This window comes from Clupea harengus, chromosome 20, assembly GCF_900700415.2.
Source record: "Clupea harengus chromosome 20, Ch_v2.0.2, whole genome shotgun sequence".
In the NCBI taxonomy this organism is placed as follows: domain Eukaryota; kingdom Metazoa; phylum Chordata; class Actinopteri; order Clupeiformes; family Clupeidae; genus Clupea; species Clupea harengus.
This window is the reverse complement of record NC_045171.1, coordinates 6,937,054-6,954,027: the sequence shown is the minus strand read 5'-3', so window position 1 is coordinate 6,954,027 and position 16,974 is coordinate 6,937,054. Positions and strand designations below refer to the sequence as shown.

Sequence of the window (16,974 nt, the reverse complement as noted above, 5' to 3'; positions counted from 1 at the left end):
TTAACGTTTGCAGTGGATATACAAAAATGGGGGGTGAGAGGCACCTGGTTGCTGGGTTATTGAATGTGAGGGGCACTCACCAGAGTCCAAGCCAATGATGAAGCGACCAATGATAAGCATCTCGAAAGAGCCTGCGGTTTCTCCCAAAGCCAAGAGTAATGCAGCTATTATCGCATTCACATTATTCAGTAGCAAGGTGCCCTTCCTATGATCAGTCAGAGAGAGACAGAGGGGGATGGAGAGAGAGAGAGAGGGAGAGACAGAGAGAGGGAGAGAGAGAGGGTTGGGGGAACACAAGAAAGGTGGTTGTCAAGGTTAATTTGTTTGTTTACTGTCTAAAATTCCTTTCTTCGTCCATGTTGCTGGGGCATAATTAACTTATTATCCATGTGGTCATCAGTTTACTCTTGTTCATGTAACTGAAGAAGCACGGCTAAGCTCAGTCTATTGACTTTCTGCTCACTCGCTCTGTCTCACTGTGGGGGAACTATGTTTGGCTTCAGGATGGAGGAACCCCAAGAGGCTTGCCAATACCAGTGTTATATATAAAACAGATTATATTTGGTAGTAGCCGCTCATTTAACATTAGCAACTTTATGCTTTTCCATTGACCACCGTCAGTAAACAAAAAAATACCTAACGAAAATGCGATGAAATTAAGTGGTGTGGAATGGAGAACATGCCTCAGAGTCCACATTGTTTATTCACGACAGTTAGTGTGAAGCCATTATTTCATCAGTTTTATTAATAACAGTTTCTCATATCCAATTTCCTATAGATGGAGGAAAACTAAGCAGCATCAGATCAGGCAGAACAACACAATCGAGCCTCCGGATTTGAAATAATTCACATGGTAATCATTTAACTGAGGGCTTCAAAATCACTTTCACCTTGTTCAATTAAAATGCAAAACGAAACGCCCTACCTATCACCCGCCTTGTCAATGACATTTGATGTGGAAATTTCATTTTCTTTTCTTCCTTTATTGCTCCTTTTTTATGCGTCATGTTTTCATTGAAAACCAAAAAAAAAAGTATATTTTGTAAGACATTTGCATCCATGTGGTTATCGATCGCATACATTTTGTATTTCCTGTAAATTATGACATTTCTGAAAAATGTAAGCGCATATGTACATGCAGTAGATGCATAGAATAAATAGTAGCTTTATTACACATTTAACAGCATCTTTCCATTGTACCTTCAGACTGACATCACCTTTAATGTGTGACAACACACGGTACGTACTGCAGCTTTAATGACAAAAACATGAAGTGTTATTTCAGATGTTACGTTATGAGTGCCAACACTGTCATGTAATATTCCCCGTAGGAAGGCTTCTCATGTGAAAGACAGACAGGCAGCAAACAGCAGTGCTGGACTGCCTTCCTCCCTCGGACAAGAGTCGGGCTCATTATGTTCCCGATTGGTTTGTTCGCCTCCATTAGACGTCTATTTGCTCTGGCAAGTAATGATTTTTCACGCCATCAAATTCAATCACGTAGAACATCAGGAAAAAAAAAACGGTCTGATGCATTATTTCTATTATGCCTGATTCAGTTGTGACTTGATTTCTGTACCCTTGCTGTCATGGAAGGTCATGAACCCTCTCAATGGCTTGGCTTTCAAAATGTCAATCGGTATTTGTGGGTCCCAAGACCAATATAAGACATGGCAGGAAGTAATGCCTATGATGTCCTTCAAATTCCAATGTCAGAAGACCGCTCCAGAATGCATAGAGGTTTACGCAGCCTGGCTTACCTCACTCAAGCATAAGGGAATGAAGTCCACCATTCTGTGTTTTAGGAACATGCAGAGAATAACGTCTGAAATGTCTATTTGGAATTTCTACATACCATTCAGAGTTTAAAAACATTCTTTAACACCTCCATGGAAATTGCTGAATAAAAATGTGAAAGCACTGTATAGAATAACATCCTGCCTACAGAGAGCTTGGTCCATAAGAGCGCGGCTCTTTCTCACAAACCAAACTGTTAACATGGATTTGTGTTATCCCTGTCCAACGGGAGGAAAACAAGTTTACATAAATTACTCAGAATGTCAGATCAGATCCTCGTGTTTGCATCAGATGACATGTCATAATTAAACTTGTTTACTGCACCATGCCTGTCAATCTCCTTCCACAAACACACACACACACACACACACACACACACACACACACACACACACACACACGCAGCGTTTCATGTCGTGCTGAGGAACATGTTCAAATAGAGCCAGCAAAGCACCCTCCAAAGATTGATGAAGTGTGTCACACTGTTTTCTTGCTCATGAATGTGAGCCTGACTACACACACACACACACACTCAAAAAAGTCAATAAAGTGACAAATCTGAATGCACTACATCGCTCATGACCTTCAGCACCTTACTTTAAATGCAGTTATTCCTGCACACTTTGCAACTCGTGGACCACCTGCCTGGATGCATAACGAGCCTGATGTAAGGAAATTGGAGATTTGTCTGCCTGAGTCGGAAAATAAACAACATGCCAGACCCAGCCACTGCAGAGTTCCCGGATAACCCGTCCAATCAAATATAACAAAAGGCAAGGCTATCTTTGAGATGTCGAAAAGTTGTGGGTGCACTTTCGACTAAACTAACCGTCTTAAATTGAGTTTCAAGGACCCCGCCGGGAACGTATTATCGTCCGCGTGTTTACTTTTCTCAACATCACCCATTCATTACTACAGGTACTTTTACACCACTCACCAACCTCCACACATCCTTGTGAGTAAGCAGTGGTTGCACAGCAGAGAATTCACCACATAGGAGTCACGAGCAGGACTATGAGCTGAGCCGAGTGAGTCAGCATTCAAAGTGTTTGGACCTACCTGAGCAATAGAAAATAGCCAGATCACATTGCTATTTCCTGCAGCAGGTGTCACTCAGTCAGAGCTCACACATGAGCCTCGTCCCAATCTCCTGCATCATCACTGCACTTCTAAGCTTTCACTCAGCCAATATTTAAAACAAATTATTGTATTTTATTAATAAAAATATATAAATAAAACAAGAAACGTGATTCATGTTTTCTGGTCTCTTTCTAATATTTAGTTACCTTTAAGTCAATTCACTGGGTAAAACACAGATTGTATGGGAAATCAAGACCTTGCAAGTCTGGCTGAAGGCACCTCGTTAGAGGGTCTGCACATGACATCACAGTAAGCGTAGGTTGATGTGGTTACACCCATTGAGTGGCAGAAAGACTAACTAACTGAATGGCTGTGTTCAGCTTGAATGCCACGAAACCACAAAAAACACATCTAATCGAACTGAATCGACTCATCACACAATTGCTGGCAACATGTCAATATCCATGGACTACTGGTAAGTTGTAAGGATTACTGTTTTTGAGAGTCAACGCTCGAAGAAGACTACGCTTGTCCGCATGTCGCTGGGCAGAGGGATGGCTACCACCGCCATGACTCAGCAGAACCGGTGGCTTACGCTGATGTCACACAGGGACAGCTACCTACCTGGTGGCCTGTCCTGACCTCACGCTGATGTCACACAGGGACAGCTACCTACCTGGTGGCCTGTTCTGACAGTCACTCAGCGCATCGAAGCACTCTACCCAGACGTGATGCTAAGCCCAGACCAGCAGTGGATGCTCGCCCACCTTCATTTACATTTAGTCATTTAGCAGACGCTTTTGTCCAAAGCGACGTACAAGGGAGAGAACAGCCAAGCTACGAGCAATAGAGACCTAGTGTAACAATAAATACTACTTTACATAAGAAATAGAGTGCAGGAATGTAACTGCTGTAAGTGCAAGTTAAGCACTAGTTGAAGTGCCAGTTAGGAGGGGAGGTGCTCTCTGAAGAGTTGGGTCTTTAAAAGCTTCTTAAAAGGTTGAGACGGACTCCCCTGCTCTGGTGGTGCTAGGCAGTTCGTTCCACCAACGTGGAACAACAAATGAGAATAGTCTGGATTGCTATGCTTGCACAGACGGCAGTGCCAAACGACGCTCACTAGACGAGACATTTGCCCTTACAAGAGCATTAAGGTAGGTGGGAGCAGAACCAGCAATCACTCTGTAGGCAAGCATAAGTGACTTGAACTTAATGCGAGCAGCTACAGGCAGCCAGTGGAGCCCACCTGTTACGGCTCTCCAACCCCCTAAGTCTATTTTTCTAGTTCAAACTCGAATGCAATTATTCCCCCTCTCCTCCCGCCGCAGATGGTCTCCTTTCTCATTAAATTTTTTTTGGTTGCGAACCACAGACTGTTTATTTCATCAACATAACAAATGTGCAGCTTTTATTTACCAATGTTGTTAGGCAACGACGCAAATCGAGGGAGGAAGAATGGAACGCCGCACTTTATTTGTTTTTTTTCCCCATCTTATTTTTTCCATTTTGCTCTGCCATAAATGATGTGAGCTACTCGGATAAGGGGACTGTAAGGACACTGTGGTGAGGAGGAAGAAGCCGAATTCTTCTTAGCTATGGTGTTAACACGGAAGGGGCTGTCGTTTTTGGGAGACATTGCAGCCTCAACCCCAGTGCCACCCAAGAGGTTCCACGCATCTTTTGTCCAGGGTCGAAACTCCCAAAAGGGTACAGACTCCCAAGCACACATACACCTTCCGCACCAGGGATAGGACATTTCTCAAGCCCCCAGTTCAGACACTGGGTTTAAAAGATTAAAAGAAAGGTGTGTGTCAGTTGTTGCAACAGTGCCTCCAGTAAAAGATGTGCAATGTTGGTGTTCATTCAGTCTCTGGCCAAATTAACCTAAATACATGCAGAGTCCAGCCCCCTTCTCTCTCCACTGCCGACGCCAACAGGCCGCCTTGCTTTACAAATCCTGCTCTGGTGTGCATGCGTAGTGTAGCCCTGGGTAGAGTCCACGGTTGCCAAGGGTTATTATTTTCTGTTTAAATTTCGCCCTCCCCATTTCTCCACTGTGGCCAAGACATGGGTGACAGATAGCACCATGGCTCTTATGAGAGAAGAAATAAACTCACTCCTCACCAAGCAGGCAACAAGAGTAGTTCCCCACCCACAAAGCGGATGGCACAGCCGCCATTTTGTGGTTCCCAGATGAAACAGTTCCTTGGTTTTCTATCCATGCTGAACATATGATACTATAAATGTGACTGCATCCACTCTTAATGTGCATCGCAATCTACCACTGGTTTGTTTTCAACAGAAACAGTTCAGACCCATATCAACACTTGGGCTGTTTGCCAACCACATTACAGCCTAAATGAGCTTGTAACAGATATAGTCCATCTGGTCAGCCTTCTGTCAGTCACATTTATTTATCTATTTATTTAAGTATTTATTTATTTATTTGTTTATTTATTTATGTATCTATCCATGAATCGTTTTTGGCAGTTGACTGAAAAAACACAAAGGTCAGTATTCCATATAGAGATAGGTAATAATGCAGTTTTACTCGGATTTAATAGCTGGTGTTACCAAAAACATTACTACTGAGTAAATTGTGCAGGCTAGATAGAGAGAGACAGAGGTACAGACAGAGAGAGGGGGGGGGGGGGGAGAGAGAAAGAGAAAGAGAGGGAAAGAGAGAGAGAGAGAGAAAGAGAGAACAGACACAGAGAAGGACAGAAAAAAAGACGACTTCTGCAGAGGGAGCACTAAAGGACTCTTAATGAGATGGCACTTTGTCCGTAATGAAAGGTCAGGCTAAACTTATTGCGCAGTTGCCGGAATGAGTTTTGAAGAAGGTATTATCTACAAATCAGAGAAAAACTAAGAAAGGCAAAATGGGAAGAATTAAACACTTTTTCTAGGACAAAACGTAACACAGCACCCACATCCCCAAAGGGTAACATGTCCAAACAACTACCACAAGGCCATAATAGATTTGAGGCAGACATGGCTACAACTGATGCTTTCATTAGGTCCCCCTGAGATATAGCGCATGCATAAGAAATGAAAGACATTTAAATGAAGAGATTAGTGCAGACTACATGAAAGTGAACAAACGGGTAACATCCTGATACCACAATCTCAAGCATGCAGACACCTCTGTACGTCTGCCCGACACAGGAATAAAAGGAGTAACACACATCTGCCCTACACAGGAATTAAAGGAGTAACGCACATCTGCCCGACACAGGAATTAAAGGAGTAACGCACATCTGCCCGACACAGGAATTAAAGGAGTAACGCACATCTGCCCTACACAGGAATTAAAGGAGTAACGCACATCTGCCCTACACAGGAATTAAAGGAGTAACGCACATCTGCCCTACACAGGAATGAAAGGAGTAACGCACAGTATTAGTGCTCCATTTGCATGCTTTACTGCTTGAGGAAACTTGAGGAGACAAGAGGAGACAGCTTGAATGTACAAACTAAAGGGAGTCCTTTTTGAGAAGGCATATCAAGTGTTCTTATTAAGTATACCAATTATCGTACAATATTAGTACAACATATGCAGGAAAATCATTTTGTCAAACAACCACAAGCTCAGAAACCATTCACTCTGAATCATTAATAGCAGCAGCATCTCCTTGACCTGTCAACGCGCATGTTGACTATTCTATCATTGTCTCATTACTGGAAGGGGGCAAGTGCATTGTTTGATATGGAAATTGCCTGTTATGCCCTGTGGCGTGTAGAACGTAGCAACGGCTGTTATTTTCCGTGGTGGAGTATTTGTCAGAGCAAGGCCCTGTCAGCAGGTTCAGCAGGGTCGCATGCTATCAGCTACCTCGTCTCTCACCCAGTTGACACGTACGTTTCCGGTAAATCCACAAGTCTCCAACACTATGGGAACTTACTTACGGAATTGGCAACATACAGTCAATACTTGGGTTGGCATTTTGCGGTCACACATTAATGTTAACTTAGTTTTACATCAAGTTTTTAGCTTCTTGTTTGATGTTGGCAACATTTATATTCTGCTCACTACCCTCTACGGAAATCCTATTACGTGGGTTTGTGGTTGATTCCGAAACTTTAAATTGCCTTTAAAACACCAACACTCCTGAGTGTTGTGAACCTTCACAAAGTTCACACAAATTAAAGAGAGTCTCTTGATGTACCACTGCCTACAGGATGATACTACTCAAGAAGAATGTCGCACTAATGACGACAGGGGTAGGTGGAAAACCACTTTGAGCTGACAGATTACACAAATACGACCAGAAATAACTGTCAAACGCTCATTCTATTAAAGCTGACAATAAACGTGTTTATAAGAGCATTAAGATTTTTCTTTTATCCTCTGGCTCTCTTTCTAATTTGACATGCAGTGTTAGATGACATGCAGTGGTTTTAAATTCCTACAAACGAAGATAAATGAAAACATAAGTAAAATACACTTAATATGGAATACTCATTTATGGCAAGGTGGGCCTTTCTGAAGAGAAATAAAAATATGCGACCCAAAGAAATCTGATAGAAACGTCTCTTACTCCCAGAGAGGAGCACTGAATCCAGGCAACAAAATGTAGTGGAGAAATGGCAACAAAAGCCAGCGACATTGCCGTAGATTATTTTAGCCGTTATGGATTAGATATGAACTTGAATCCCAGTTGAAGAATCACCTCCTTTTCCATCCTCGTTTCAGTAACATTGAGCAGCATGAGTAGGATTTCTCAAATCAGAAAAGGCAAGGTATATAAAGGTATGGTACTAATGGGCAGGGAGTTGGTATTTAGTAGAGGGATATGGTCCAACATTTGGTGTCATTTCAATGTTTCCAGAGATGTGACTATACAGTATGTACAATTTCCAAGTGTGGTCAATGGAAAATTCTATTTCTTTTCTAGTATTTTTCAAACCCTAAAATCCAAATTAGCCTAAATGATCACATCTCACAGGACTTTCAGCAACCTCACCACTAGATGGCACTAAATCTTACACACTTCACCTTTAACTGTCAAAGCCGTTATGTGATGATTACAAAGAATGTGATGATGCTTGATCACTACTACTACACTACTACTCTACATTTTTGAAGAAGGCAAGGCTACTTCATTTTATCTACAAGGCAGTGAGACATAAAGGAACAGCGACAGAGGGACAAGTCCATGTCTCTGGGGGTCTTGTAGGACTTGTGTCCATCCTCCTTAAAGCCATGTAGTTTCTTGGCCAGAGCTCCTGTGGCCGGGAGGGGGCGGGGGATGGAAGGGCAAAGTGGCCGAACAGCAAAGCACGAGTGAGAACATCTCACTTAATGGAGGCTCCGTGTTAGGGAGACCGCTGACAGCACTCACTTCCTCCAGGTTGGAGGGCGAAAGGGAACAGTCAGGTCACGCAATCCAGCCCATATTAGCAGCCATTTAAAAGGAATACATTAATACGTTTTTTTTTTTTTCTTCCAATTACTGAAGCAGTTGGCTCGATTAGTCACGGGCCGATAATCTGGTTGGCCACCAGTAATTAAAACTCTGCACCGGCTTGAGTGAGTAATGAGTAATGAGCGGGGTATGGGCAGTGCCAGGGGGCAGCATGATGGATGGAGAGGAACCAAGGGGGAAAAGAAACCCAGGAAGCGGGTCCATTAAACCAAACCAAACCACCAAAAAGAATCAGCTGCTCTCCGCAGGGAGGCCAGTGCTAAAATTACCCACCGGTTCCTCCTAGCAGGGTCTCCCTGCGGTGTGTGTGTGCAGAGGAAAGAGCACTTGGAGATGTCAGGGATGGAGAGATAACACAGTGGTAAGAGAAAAAGAGAGAAAGAGATGGGGGAGAAGGAGAGGGAGAAACAGGAACGAGGGATCAATGAGATAGAGATGGGGGAGGAGGCAGGAGGATGTGAGGATGGTTTTGAAAGGTTACGGAGGGGAAAAGAGAAGCGAAGGATAAGAACGGAAGGGAATTGAAACCCACTGGATGCTTTTCTAGCTTCTGCCACTCAACACTCAAGGTCATGCAGGGTCATAGCTCCAACCAACATGCTCATCTTAACCAACTTTGCCCGCATGTGTACACGCCATGTTGTGAGGTCATCTGAACTGAACGTGCATTAGTTCACACCCTAATGTCCTTATGAACACATCCTTACACCCTTATGAACATGTAATTCATAGGAAAATGGCTAAATGTAGCTCAATAAAAATGTATTTATAAAGAAATTATGACAAAAGGCATGCGTCATATATAGACACCAGAGAACGGCTAAAATATAGCAAAAGAAATATAGATACCTTGTTGTTTTTTTGTATTCTATTTGATAAGGAAAAGACTGTTCTCACCTTCCAAAAACTTTGATGAGAAAGGGGACAGTGAGAGCACCAACCAGGCCCCCGATGGCGAAGATGGACACAGTGACAGACCACAGCAGGGTGACCGTCTCAGCTCCGATGGGTTCCTCATAGCGCTCCATCCATGTCTTATTGTAAAATCTTTTAATGTACTACAAGGACAAAAAATGATAAGAAGAAAGACATTTTAATTTTCTCTGCTGATGAACTGATGAACACAGCAGACACATACAGCATTTGACAAAGGTTACACAATGGTTTATGGTGCTGAAAATGATGAGTGTCAAACGTGTATATGTGTACATCGAGCGTCGTGACATTTTGTGTTGCAATACATAACAGAGTGATTACATCAAATTGTGAATTGTGAGATCCCTGGTAATACCCAACCCTACAGTGCATTCACCAAACAACCATCAACTGAATTCCTCTTGACAACAAGACCCCAAGGTGAAATGAGGCTTTTGCGCTTGCCTCAAACACACAGCAGGAGAGAAAAAACACGTATCACGCTGGACCACCATTAAAGCTGTACCTGCCATGGACTAGACAGAACAAGGAGGCTGCTGGGGTCAGCACGTAGCTGCGTAGCCGACGGCTTTCACTCCTCGCCAGACAGACTGAGACGCAAATCAATATTGCAAACGGTACATACTGTATTTCACCCGTGACACGGAGCGAGTGCAATGGACAGCAGCACTAATGAAAAAAACGTGTAGCTTTTTTTCACGCTTACTTAATGATTCCATCCCACCCTCCTCCTCCTCCTCATCTGGTTCACTGTGTTCCCTGTCTTTCTTCCATTCTCTGGTATCTTTCTAATTCTGTCGTTCTCCCACCTCACTCTCTTCCCCTCTTTCCTGACGTTTTCTTCCCCAACCCCCCCCCTACCCCCCCCCGCCCCTCCTCATACCCACCGGCGCTCTGTTCCTTTTCCCATCTCTTTTCTGTCTTTTCTCTCAGCCCACCAGGGACTCCAGCAGAGACCAGGGGAGACGTGACCTGGATAGGGCCGGGGTGGAGAGCAGCGGCTGGGGGCCAATGAGGCGGAGCACATGGCCCCTCTCTGGAGGCCACATATATAAGCACTCAGACGTGTCCGGGGGCGGGGGGGAGACCTGTCTCACCAGGAGACCTGACCAAACACAACCTGAGGGGCACTGGCCCAACACACAGCTCTGGATGGGCATCGCCCAACACACAGCTCTGAATGGGCATCGCCCAACACACAGCTCTGAATGGGCATCGCCCAACACACAGCTCTGGATGGGCATCGCCCAACACACAGCTCTGGATGGGAATCGGTGATGAGTTACGCTATCGCTCAAGTAGACAGAGAGATAGAGAGAGAGAGGGCCGGATAGAAGAGATAAGGGAAAGATGAAGCGGTGCCGGGGGAAAGCAGCAGTGTAGGATAGGAGGGGGTTAAGCAGCAGTGTAGGATAGGAGGGGGTTAAGCAGCAGTGTAGGATAGGAGGGGGTTAAGCAGAGAGAACGCGATGCACACATCCATTCACTCCATGGCTTTTCCCAAATTCCCCCAACACACTGCTCTGAGTGAACAGTGCAGATGATATTTTCCAATTAGTCTGCACATCAGTCGGAAAGCTTTCTTTGAACTACATGATGCAATATTTAAACAGAATACATATGCCTATATTTCCATTCCATTCCATTCCATGGGATTCCCGATATGGGCACACTATGGGGCCAATTATTCAGAAGCTAGCAAATTCTCATGACACCACATTCCTAACAACAAAATTGTCCTCAGCAAAATCAAAGATCCAGTGAGACCAATGCCAAGGGAGAAAGGCTGAACGCTAAAGCAGCTGAAGTCCGGAGGCCTGCAAGAAAATAGACTGACCACAGAGCACACACTCAGGCATAGTGTTTAAGGACTTTTCCTATATCTTGGTAAAAAAAAAAATCTATAAAATGGCCCCCGCAGCTTCAGAGAGGGCTGCAGATAAGAGTGCTGGAATGGCCAGCCTCCCCGTCGTGACTTCCTGTAATGATCCTAACACACAATGGACTGTGATCACATTCTGGGGCCAGGGAGCATGAAATTGTGGCATTGTGGCATTATAGCATTGCCCTGTTGTGTTGGCATTATAGCATTGCCCTGTTGTGTTGGCATGGCCCTGTTGTGTTGGCACTGGTTATGAGGATGGGGCAATGGGCAGCCTGGAGAAGAGTGGAGCAGAGGGGAGGGATGGATAAATGGAGAGAGAGAGGGATGGTTAAATGGAGAGAGAGAGAGTGAGAGAGGGATGGAGTAATGGAGAGAGAGAGAGGGGGATGGAGAGAGTGAGAGAGATATGGAGAAATGGAGAGAGTGAGAGAGGAATGAGAGAGAGAGACAGATGGAGAAATGGAGAGAGAGAAAGTGAGAGAGGGATGGAGAGAGTGAGAGAGAGATGGAGAAATGGAGAGAGAGAGGGATGGAGAAATGGAGAGAGAGAGTAAGAGAGGGATGGAGAAATGGAGAGAGTGAGAGAGGGATGGAGAAATGCAGAGAGAGAGAGTAAGAGAGGGATGGAGAAATGGAGAGAGAGGGATGGAGAAATGGAGAGAGAGAGTGAGAGAGGGATGGAGAAATGGAGAGAGAGAAGTGAGAGAGGGATGGAGAGAGTGAGTGAGAGAGAGATGGAGAAATGGAGAGAGAGAAAGTGAGAGAGGGATGGAGAGAGTGAGAGAGAGATGGAGAAATGGAGAGAGAGAGAGAGAGAGAGAGAGAGGGATGGAGAAATGGAGAGAGAGAGTAAGAGAGGGATGGAGAAATGGAGAGAGAGAAGTGAGAGAGGGATGATTAGGGACGCAGCTGCAGCCTTCTCTGTCAGGGCCCAGCTGTCCAGGAATCAGCGACTTGTTCTAAAAAGGGTCTGTCGGGGTTTCAAGCTTCATTCAACCATGTTTCTAAGAACAGTGTGTGTGCGCGTGTGTGTGTGTGTGTCCGTGTGCGTGTGCGTGTGCGTGTGCGTGTGCGTGTGCGCGTGTGTGTGTGTGTGTGTGTGTGTGTGTGTGTGTGTGTGTGTGTGTGTGAGAGAGATAAGGACGGAATGGGGGAAAGAGAAAAGGGAGAAAGGGGGATAGAGAGACATTAGAGGAGGGTGAGAGAGATTTAATTGAGTGATGTCAACGTCCCAGTTGCCTGCCCTGTCTGCACACTTTCGAGCTCAATTCCCCAAAACTTAACTGGGTGCCGGCGCCCAGACTGTCCTGTCCTGTCCTGATTGTGGGGCGACATCCGAGAGTAATCAGTCATGCTTAGGGACAAGGAACACACAAGGGGGGAGGGGGGGGGGGGGGGGACGGACTCTGTGATCCATTTCAGATCGATGCTAACCACGGGGTGCCACTCATAATTGGGGCGTTTTAATGAGGTTGGTCGAAAGCCAACCATTAGAATGTCAGCTTTGATTGCAAGCTCCAAACCCTAGCGAGCATTCTATGGAAACAAAAGAAAAGTGTCAGTGAGCCTCCGACCCCCTCCATCCATCCAAACTGAGCCAATCAGAACCTGGATTGTCTTTCGACTTCACACAGTGTTGACTATCAACAGTCCCAGACTTGACTCCTGATTGAGCTGAGGAGAATGAGCGGCTTCATTAAACAGCAATTACCGCAGAACTGATTGAGCAACATAGCTTTGTTTGATGGTCACACACAAAGATGTACATTCCTTTTAACCTTTGAACCAAAGCACCTGTTATTTCACCTGACGTGTAGCGTCAGCATAGACAGCCACTGCAGTACCTGAGTCAAGACGAAGCCCAAGGTGCTACACAGCTAGCTTACGAGAGGCGAGAGAGTGGTCTTGATACTCACGATTGCGGGTGCATTGACCACGGAGAGGTTGTAGCCGTAGAGATAAGATGAGCCCAGCGCTCCGAAGAAGGCCGCACTTATTAGAGTGAAGGTCAGGCCCTGTGGAGTAGACTGAGACATGGGAGAAAACAGACAGAAATGAAGCTAAACTGAGAGGGCAAGAGACATCAACACATTAAACAGTAAACAACCAGCCACGTAGATTTAATTCACTTGATGCTAATTGGATTTAATTGATGCTAATGATGGACTGATGGAAATACCAAAACGCCGTAGTTCTACTGTTGTAACAGACATTAACTAAATGTCGCATATTTAATGAGACTGATCTGTGGTTGATCTTTATTTTGACCACTGTGGAGGAAACTCCACTTTGTGTGGCGTCCCCCTATGTGTTCAACTTAATTTATCTCCCTTTGAGTCGAATGGTTGATGCCTGTCCAGTCGTGTGAGACTACCAACATATTGGTGCTGTTGTCAGGATAGTACCAATATTGTCTTGGTGGCCTCGTGAAGATGGTATTACTTTTTGCACAATTGCACCCACATTTACCCGGCGCCTGCTCATAAGGTAAGGTACCTACATTATTCTGGTACCCATGTGAGGCTGGTACCCATTTGTACCTACACACCAGTACTGCCTTGATTTAACTTATTGATAGGATTATGACTGTATAGAACTCACTACACACACTTAGATAAACAAGGCACGTCATTAGTACACACTTGTGAACAGTTTATAACCATTGCAATGTCACTGACAAGCCTGAAAGAGAAGTAATTGCTGTTGATTGGATTTCAGGCTTGACAAATAAATGATAAAAATTCCAGCATCATGACGACTTGCATCCATCCTTCACTGATCTTTGTGACTCATGCCTTTTAATATGATGCGACATCTGTGAGTCGAATCCATGTTAATTAATGGCAAACATCTTAATGGGGTATGAGCAAAACAAGCAGGCCCGTCAGATGCTACTCAGCCTGTCGGCCCCTGTATAAACAGATGCTCTTTTCACAGGGATGGTTTCAAAAAGGCTGCAAGCTTTGCACGCACACACACACACACACACACACACACACACACGCTCATACGGGTTTGCATGAACAACCATGCACATCCACAAACAGGCAAATGCAAACACGAAAACTCATGCATGCAAACACGAATGCTTGCTCTCTGTGAATAATGTGTGCAAGTGTGTACATTCGTAAACTCTTCGCTATCTGTATGTTATCTCCATAACACTAAAGCACATTTACAGACATGCTCCCTCTCCACAAACCCAACCCAACAAAGCGCAGTGGCACTGAGTAAGAAAGACAGAGTCCTGCACAGGAAGCTCCATCTCCCTTACTCTCACACTGGAGCGAGTTTGCCTGTGAAAGCATGGGAGTGTGCTGTGATCTGCACACTGTGCACCACAAAGCACTATTGTAACACCTGGAGCACAGGAGACAGGGGAGGGAGGGTAAGAGAGAGGGGGGAGGGGGGGGGAATGAGAGAATATAGCTGCATGCAGCGATGAGGGGGCCAAGCAGTCCAGCGTGGCAGAGTTGCAATGGCAACTTCATGCTTCGATAGGCTATAACCGACAAACGGTTTCGAAAATTAATAATCCAAATCTGGTCTGTGAAAAATTGTTAATCTTTTTCAAAAAAAAATCCCATACGGTAGAAAATGCAATTGATGTCATACAGTGTGCTGAACTGGGTTAGTTCCAGGGAATCCAACGGTACCACCACGGCACCTCCAACTTCAACCCATTGGTGCTGCCAGAGTATTCGAGGTGCAGACATGAAACCTGTTTCTAGTCAGTGTACCAAGTTTAGAAATAAAGTCTAAAAATACGGTTCTAGGGGCTGCCTCCTGCCAATGACGGAAGAAGAGGAAGAGGAAGAAGCGGAATAATAAGAAGAGGTAGCAACACAATGGGAGCCAACGCAGCTTTGTTGCTTGGCCTCCCATTAACAGTAAGAGGGAGAGGGATGTGGAGAGGATGAGAGAGCATGTAGGACAGGTACGAAATAATGAGACACCGTGAAGTGCGGAAGAGGAGAGAAGTTCTATGAGGAACAGGCACAGCAGAAAGTATGTCCAGAAGGGGAGGGAGGGAGAAATGACAGCAGGAGAAGCGCTGGTGGCTTTGGCACCCTCAGGCTAAAGTTCACACGGCAGTCAACACTGCTGCTCCCACTCCTCTGTAGAAGCCAGCATGCTGGCGAGCCCCACCGGATGTATTTTTAGACTCGGAAATGAGCGTGCGATTGAAGTGACAACGAATGCCTGGCTTAGCTTTACCGAGCACATGTGGCTACGTCCGCTGTGGCAAACAAGAGTGGGTGGAAAAAGTGATGGAATGAATATTTCATTGCATAATCACAAAGATCACCATTTGCTCAAGGACCACAAACAAGAATACAAACAATGTCTCTTGCGGGTGACTATTTTAAATGTTCTCAAGATTCAAATGAACTTAAAAGGTCATTATGACAGCGTGAGGGAACATGTGTTTTTTCCGTAAAAAAAAAAAAAAAAAAGCAGACAAGCTTTTGCAGAATGCATGCGACTATTTCCTCTCACTGATTTACAGACACAAAACAAATCCATATATCAAAAATAAATAAATAAATGGAAAACTCTCACTAATTAAAACGTACTCTAGAAGGTTTGTGTGACACGCAGATACCTCTTTTTAAATTGCGCGACAGGGACCTCATTCACTGAATCTAAATTATGCTTGCTCAAAGCGCAGAGGCAAATTAGTCTTAAAGGCCATGTTTCATCAGGGTTTTAATGGTAATGATAGCTTGGTGGTGAAACTCATGGACAGAGATCATTTCAGGACAACAGCTTCAAAGCTACATACCTTCAGGTAAAATCAGGGCAAGTGTTGAAAAATGGAACACTAGACTGAATTTGACAAGACGCCATTAAAAACAGGGCCCAGTAGTCATGAGGCAAATCTCCATGCATGTGTGAGTCATGATGCGAAATGTCATCATGTGTATAGTTTCTTGGCATGAGTTAATGTATACATTTATCTGTGAACTCCCTGGCCATCAGAATCCTCTGTGGAAACAGATCTAGACAGGGAAACTACTGCTCAACATGCATGTAAATAATCTTCGTAAATCACATTCCCCAGCGCTTGCCATTACGATCAGAACTGTGTTTCATCTGAATACAGCTGTTCATATTCACATATGACAGTGACATTCAAGAGAGACTCAACTACACTACACACATGTGGAAGATTTGTAAAGAATTACTCAATTAGATTGTTTAAGACCCTTGTTTGCTATTGAGACATCACTATTTCTTTTAAACCAATCTGGAGAAATGACTTTGACTATACCAGCGTCACCTAAGACATCCCCCACCCACATCCATTGCAATGGGATAACAACTGCAATTCTATGGCTTTACTGACATTACATGGCATCACCACGGTCCCTATATGGAAGATAAGATAATGCAGCAGTTGCTGAATGTAAGTGGGACAAGGTCAAGTGCCGGGAGGCGAAACCAGAGAGAGTGACTGCAGGTCCAATCAATTGGACATATGTTCATTGCAGCACTAGCGATAAACTGGCCTACATTACATGCTGAGGGCTACCCCCCCCCCCCCCCCCCACCCCTCCCCCCTCCATACATGCAAGTGTCAAGTGCATTCACCTGTTAAGTCTCCTAGTAAGAACTGCAGCACTCTAGCTGCTGATATGAAGCATGCTCTAGGTGTTCAGAAGAGACCAGTGGCTTTTACAGATGGGATTATGGCAGGACCTTTTCACCTAACAAACATCCTTAACCACTGCCATAAGGGTCAATATGTGGCATTCATTAACATGGGTAGATACACACACACGCACACGCACACACTCAAACACACACTCACTCAAACACGCACACCCTCAAACACACCTTATG

At 44.7% G+C, this 16,974-nt stretch overlaps 1 protein-coding gene across 1 annotated transcript; it reads right to left on the bottom strand.

Moving 5' to 3' along the window:
- LOC116217997 (solute carrier family 2, facilitated glucose transporter member 9-like) lies at positions 1-13,197 on the bottom strand. The gene is made up of 3 exons (XM_031558034.2): positions 13,044-13,197; positions 9,204-9,364; positions 1-205 (listed from the first exon to the last, which is right to left on the bottom strand). Exons 1-3 carry the CDS (start codon positions 13,161-13,163, stop codon positions 1-3), a joined length of 486 nt encoding a protein of 161 aa, XP_031413894.2. The 5' UTR covers positions 13,164-13,197.
- Positions 13,198-16,974: the final 3,777 nt, after the last annotated feature.

Bases quoted from the DNA above. Each gene is read 5' to 3' on its own strand.
- LOC116217997 (XM_031558034.2), bottom strand. From the start codon at position 13,163: ATGTCTCAGTCTACTCCACAGGGCCTGACCTTCACTCTAATAAGTGCG. The intron at 9,365-13,043 runs GTGAGTATCAAG...TTGTCCTTGTAG, and splicing joins TGGTCAATGCACCCGCAATC to TACATTAAAAGATTTTACAA. The intron at 206-9,203 runs GTGAGAACAGTC...GACTGATCATAG, and splicing joins CTCATCAAAGTTTTTGGAAG to GAAGGGCACCTTGCTACTGA.